General features: G+C 46.6%; 1 protein-coding gene across 9 annotated transcripts in view; it reads right to left on the bottom strand.

The window, feature by feature from the left end:
- MYLK (myosin light chain kinase) overlaps positions 1-6,551 on the bottom strand; it is a 271,416-nt gene that overhangs the window by 3,887 nt on the left and 260,978 nt on the right. For 7 of the 9 annotated variants that reach the window (XM_032629944.1, XM_032629948.1, XM_032629946.1 and 4 more), the window contains 2 exons: positions 1,946-2,075; positions 350-481 (listed from right to left, as the gene is read on the bottom strand). In XM_032629944.1, coding sequence (XP_032485835.1) covers positions 350-481; positions 1,946-2,075 — 262 coding nt within the window. The remainder of the gene's footprint in view (positions 1-349; positions 482-1,945; positions 2,076-6,551) is intronic. The other 2 variants (XM_032629951.1, XM_032629953.1) reach the window with 1 other exon arrangement.

Below are 6,551 nucleotides of genomic sequence, written 5' to 3'. Positions count from 1 at the left end.
CAGCCTTCCTTTGAGAGCCTTTGGTGGGCAGTTCACATGCTTCCCATAAGCTTGCAAAGCTCATTTCATTAAGCACGTTCCATAGCCAAATAGGTCCATGATAAACCACTTTTAACTTGGGTCTAGTGGCTGATGTAAGTAGGTGAAATATCCGATGTGCCCTCAGTGAGTCACTGAATGGCCCTAATCTTAAGCAGGTAGAGTGGGGCAGTGGGCCAACTCCTCCTGACCCATTTTCCCTCACAGCCTGGCTGCCCCAGAACTGACATTCTGCCAAGGGCACACAGTAGGGGCCCACCAGCCAACCATACCCCTTTTGTAGGTAAGGGAAGAACAGCTACAAACTTACCTTCGATCTTGCAGTCAAATCTAGCAGCACTTCCCTCCACAACTTCTAAATCACGAATGGTCTTAGAAAAGTAGGGTTTTACATGGGGCTTTTCCTCAGCGACAGCCTCAAGGAAAGCTTGGGAGACATCTTCTAGAAGACAGGGAAGAGGACGTGGTAATTTCTTTATTCCTTGTTCTCTCCTCTTCCCTGGTTTAAAAAAGCTGACTTTTTTTTTTCTTTTTTAAGTTGTTATAATTTAGCAAATAATGGCGCTTAGAGGACTGAATCATAAGCACACCTTTCTCCTGGGGACTGGCTGGCCTGCTGCCAAATGATTTTGGCAGAAGAGAGGACTGTGACCAAACTGGGGAAATGTTTGGACTCCCTCCCTTATGCTGACACACTGAAAAAGGAAATAATCTTTTAAAAAGTTATCTGGCTGCATTTCATGCTGCTTCAGGATTCAGTTGAGGGTATCGAAGAAGGACGGAAGCACGCCAGCCCACCTGATCTCTGTACCCCCTCTGCCCTCCTCTGGAAGCAGCAGGCCCTTTATCTGCTCCTTGGAAGGGAAGGGCCAGGTCCTAGAGGCATCTTCGATTTGCCAATAGCTCTATTCTCCACACAGATACTGCCTTCACAGTGTATGACTAGGGACCAGGGTTTGGGATTGGTCCAGGGAAAAGCTGTAACTTTGAGTGGCTCCTGATCCTCTCCTTCCCCTTCAGGCTATTTCTGGGTCACCTGGAGAGTGGCAGGGCTGGAGCAGGAGGGACCAGGCCCACGTGCAGCAGGCTCGGTCCCCGGCTGCATCAGAGCAGCTCAGCAAGCAGCCTCACCGATTACCCTGTCTTACGCACAAAGGGAGCTAGACTCAGCTTCTCACCTTTGGATACCAAAAGCATCAGGCAGTGGGAGGTGGAGGAGTGTCTCAGGCCAAATGTGGCACCTCAGGATAAGGGCCAGACCCTACATGCATCTGAAGCAGGAAGAGGCCAAGGCCTTCACTGAGGAGATGGATGGGGCAGCACCTCAAAGACGGTGGGCAAGTAACTAACCCTGTTGGTCTCTAGGAGGGGCCCTGCCAGTCACTGTCTACCCAGTTCAAACGACATATTTCAGCATCATGAAAAATAGCAAACAAATATGGACTATATGAGTCAATTTTTGTTTAAAAGGAAAACGCAAAGACACGTTAAAAATGGATATTTTTAAAAAGTACACTGCTATATGTGATTTTTATTTTATGTTTGCCTATTATACAAGCATCGCTTTTGTAATGAGAAAAACGAGACTTTTAATAAAGCCTTTGCTAATTCTTATGTAAAATATAGGGAAAAGATTAGCGGAGATCATCTAGTTCTATTAGACAAATAATAACTTTCCTTCTGAAAATAGTTAAACCTAAGGTGAAACAATTAAAGAATAATTACTACATTTAATAATTATTGTCAGGGCAGTGTAAAAGTAGTTTCAAATTTTTCCTTGTAGGTTGTATTATTTAAAAACCCAACCCCCCCACCTTAAGAAAAAAAAACCTCTAAATGCCTCTCCATCCCCCAACCCTTCCTTTGTCACCATCTGGCTGCAGAAAATCTTCCTGGAGCTCCTTACCTTCAGACTCTAGTTTTTCTGCATTGAGTGGGCTGGTTGGTGACCCTGTTGAAGATTTCCTGCCACTGAGCCCTGAGATCATTGCCATAGAGGAGAGTCTTCCAATGGCTCTCACAGCATTGCCCGTTTTCTGGAAAACAGACACTGGCGTTGGACTCAGGCGGTTGTCACTGGTTCCAGCTGAGCAGCGGGGCTCAGGGAGAAGAGCCCAGCGCAGGAGAAGCAGCTGTCCTTGAAACAAGGGCCTCCTGAGTGCCGAGGCTCTGCAGAGGAGTGAGCCCAGCCTTGCTCTGCTCAGCACTATCAGCGTGTCAGAAGATGTTCGGAGAATGGAATGGGGCCTGCAGCCGATGTGTGCGTTAATGTGACTAAACAAGGTCAACATGAGACAAAAACCCTTTTCATACTGTGCTTCAACTCCCATAAAAGGGATAGTTTATATAAAGCAACTGCAGGCTGAGACGGCTCCAAAGACTTAACTGCTGACAGGGCCCAGTGGAGGCTGTTTCTCATAAAACAATGCTAGTGATAGGATTTTAATTGGCCGAGAGAACAGTTACTACGGATCCCACAGGTCCCATTGGGAAAAGAAAAAAAAAAAAAAAGGCCTTCTCTTGACCATAGGCAAGTCACTTAACCTCCCTGGGCTTCAGTTTCCTTCTCTGTATAAGGAGGGGGTTGGACAGGATGATCTCCAAGGTCTCATTTAGTTCTGTTTATGATTCAGATACCTAAGAGATTTCGAGAAATACTCTGGCTGGCCCCAGCACAAGTCTACAGTGAAGTTCTGGAGGGGTGTTCTTCCCTGATGTACACCCAGCATCAAAAAGCAGCACCCAAAGAAATGAAAAGCACAGCACTTTGCTTTTCTTAGTCAAGGCACCTTGGGAGAGGACAGAATTTTTACTGAAAAAGATGCCAGGACTTGAAAATTTTCTTTGCATTGTGAAAATTCTACCAAGCATAGGATTTAGGTCAAGAAGTCCCCAATAATACACATGGTGTCTGTGTTTCTCACCTTTAAGTAAAGATTCTCCCCCCTTTCCTAAGGTCAATGGAATGACTAAGATAAGAAACAGGCATAACCACTGCTTTCCAGCCCTGCACCCAAAGCGTCTTTTGAGGCATCCAGATGCTGTGCATCCAGGGAGCAAACGTCACCACAGACTAGCTGCTGAGAGAGGAAGGAAACAGCCTGACAAGGGACAGGTTAGTTCTCTAACCACTCATTACTCTGTTAACGTGTGCAAATCACTTCCCCTCTCTGGGCCTCACTGTTGGACCTGAAGATTCAAATCTCCCTGCAGCTCTAGTCTTCTACAGAAAGACTGTGATTCAGACACGCAAATGTGTAGCAGGGAACGCTCCCCTTGAGCCCATGGGCTCCCTAATTCCAAACACCTGGATGCAGGGCTGTCTTCACTTGTATGGTGTGGAAGAATGAAGTCTTTCCTCTTCTGTTAACAAAATGACTAATAGGAAGCTATGAGAACAAGGCAAATCAAAGCGTTAACAATATTTCAGAGAAGGTGGCAAATAACAAATGAATAGACCACACATTGGGGGAAATTTTCCATTAGATGGAGCAATAGACCATATAATTTCTAAAACAGGAAGAAATGTAAGTGCTTAATAGGGAAAATCTTAATAACCCACACATTAGAGGTCAATCTTTGGAAGCTGCTTCATGGGAAAAACTAGTTGGTGGGGAAGTTATTTGTCAGAACTATATGTTCTAGCCTTCCAGTTTCATGCCTTTGAGCTGAAAATTAGTTGCTGGTTTACTAACTGAGACCTTTGGAAATTTTTAAAACATCAAAAAAGAAAGATTCAATTCTTGGGAAGTTCCATTCTTGTCTTGAGGAGGCCTTTTTCTTGTTGGAGGGCAATTTGCCAAGGCTGGGTTCCTGTGTTCCAGGCGGGCAGGGTCTGTAACGGCTTCCCTAACAGAGCACAGACTCCCTCCCCTGGGAGAGCCAGCGAGGGTGACTAAGCAGCCTGGTTTCCCAGGACTGAGGGATTGCCCAGGATGAGGGGCTTTCAGGGATAAAGCTGAGACAGGCCCTGGAAAACCTCGGCAAGGTGGTCACCCTAGAGCCAGCCAGCCATCATGGGCCCTACATAAACACCAACAGCCCCAAGACTACAATTTCCCCTGAGAATGCGTATTATCTAAATGTGATGGCCAAGAGTACTCCATGCTATACTGAGTCAAAAGCTTTCTTCCTCAAGGCCCTTTGGTCCATACTGCTTAAGTCTTTGTGGTTCTCAGAGAATAAAGATGGCTGCCCACAAGCCTCCAATTCCTAGTCCTTTGCTTCCATTTTGCATGCAGAGGCCCTGTTATCCTGCTCAACTTACCCACCCTCAGTGCTATTACTCACAACCACGTCTCTTCAACATTCTTTTGATATAAATAAAAAACCTACCCTCTTTCAGAATAACTTCATTCTAAGATCAATAATACAATGAGTCATCATCTATCTATTGCTTGCTTGTTGGGGCTTGTTCCCATGTTACTTCCTTCCCCTTTTATGAAAACCACACCAGGGGCTTCCCTAGTGGCACAGTGGTTAAGAATCTGCCTGCCAATGCAGGGGACATGGGTTCGAGCCCTGGTCCGGGAAGATCCCACGTGCCACACAGCAACTAAGCCCATGCACCACAACTACTGAGCCTGTGCTCTAGAGCCCGTGAGCCACAACTACTGAGGCCACGTGCCACAACTACTGAAGCCCCCGCGCCTAGAGCCCCCGTTCTGCAACAAGGGAAGCCACCGCAATGAGAAGCCCACGCACTGCAACAGAATAGCCCCTGCTCACTGCAACTAGAGAAAGCCCGCGTGCAGCAACAAAGACCCAACACAGCCAAAACTAAATTTTAAAAATCCTTAAGAATGTCATAAGCTTTAAAAAAAAAAACCACACCGGAATGATAGCAAGGAAGCTTTTCTTACACAGCTGTAGAGCACTGTGGGCCCCCTGTGCTTGCCCTGGCCCTCTCCCTCCACAGCACACCCCATTCTATCCCCCTCCACTCTGCCTCAGCACACAGAACCTCAGCTGCTCTCAGAGGGAACCCCCTATTCCAGGGGTGCTAAGGTCCTGGTATCCAGAGTTTAAAATGTGGAAAACATTTTCCTAGGGAGGAGATGTAACACAAGGTGGTCAGATGCAGCTGAACTATTACCAGTGACAGTATGCTTCAGGGACATTATGTGTTGAATGGGATTTTGCAGACTACTTTCTATGTAATTTTGTGAAACCTCACCCCTGTTTCTGTGGAAAAGCCATTTCCAAATGCTGCTACCTATATTAAAATAGGAAATTAATGGTCCTTCTCTGAATTCTGTCCTTTCCCTTCTCACTTTCAGAAAACCTTATGGCTAATAACACTGTAAACAACAAGAAAAAAATGTGATTCAGATATCACCACAAATTATGGTTTCCGGACCCGTCTGACTGAAAAATTCCATTTATTTCCTCTCCCATTTCCTTATCTCTTCTCTGCGCCTATCCCCTGGGTTTAGGCTCTTCCTGGCTTTGGTTCATCAGCAGATGTGTGGATGCCTCCAGAAGCCTGAAGTAATAAGGCTGCCCTTTAGCCCACGGCCTCATCCAACCAAAACCCAGTGCAATTCCCTCCTCTGAGAACTGCCCCACCCCCATACCAGTCACCGTATCTGCTCCAGGAATACCGCTATTTCTTTGAGATCTACTGGCCACAGGATCATTAATAAAGCCAACCTTTGATTTTGTGGCCCCCTTGTGGCTTTGTTTTTTTAAAAGAATGTTTGCTCCTCTGATTTCACTGGACCCTAATGGCACCAGAGGGTAAGGTAAGCGGCACAGGTGTTCCAACTCACCAGGTACTTGACAGAGGCCAGGAGATCCACCCAACCCTTCAGGCGGGGCTAACCAAGAACTGACTCCACTTCGGGGAGGCCGGTGAGATGTGCAGGGGGTGAAGTCTCTCAGACCCACACACCCGAAGCCCCCCTCTCACCTTTGCTCCTCTCAGCCTTTGTGTGAACTTGGACTTTTCAGTGGACTGCGGCTTAGTCATTCTGTGTGGCAAATCACCAGTGTCCCAGTTGCCCCCTAAAATGGTGGTTTCCTTTTTCTCTGCCACAAAGGCAAGGTCTAAATGCCCCAGTCCCCTGAATGCCCAGCTAAAAGACTGCTCCTGTCAGGCCAGCATGATCAGGGTGAGGTCCAGTTCCCACCTCTGCGCCTTTGCCTCCGTCTGTGCTGTTATCCCTTCCTCTCTGTGTTCTACTCATGTTCCATGGCCAACTTCAGACTCCTGCCCTTGGCAGCCTTTCTTCACAACCACATCCACCTCTGGTGTGACTGGTTCCATTCTCTGTCCGCACTCACATATATGGGAATGGAGAGCTATAGTGAACATTTATAATTCTTGGTGTGTGTTATGTCCTTTTATGTCTGTTTGCTTCAGGTCCCTGTTACACTGTACATTCCTTGAGTATAGAAACCATGCACCCTCCAGGAGCCCAGGAATTTTATAATACTAGTAGTGATAACAGAAATAAAATAGATCATGATAAGTTCTCTACGGTTTTGGATGATCATTTTCTCCATCTGCT

Source organism: Phocoena sinus, chromosome 4 (genome assembly GCF_008692025.1).
Source record: "Phocoena sinus isolate mPhoSin1 chromosome 4, mPhoSin1.pri, whole genome shotgun sequence".
Taxonomy (NCBI): Eukaryota; Metazoa; Chordata; class Mammalia; order Artiodactyla; family Phocoenidae; genus Phocoena; species Phocoena sinus.
The sequence above is the reverse complement of the archived record's forward strand: the minus strand, read 5'-3'. Positions and strand labels throughout refer to the sequence as shown.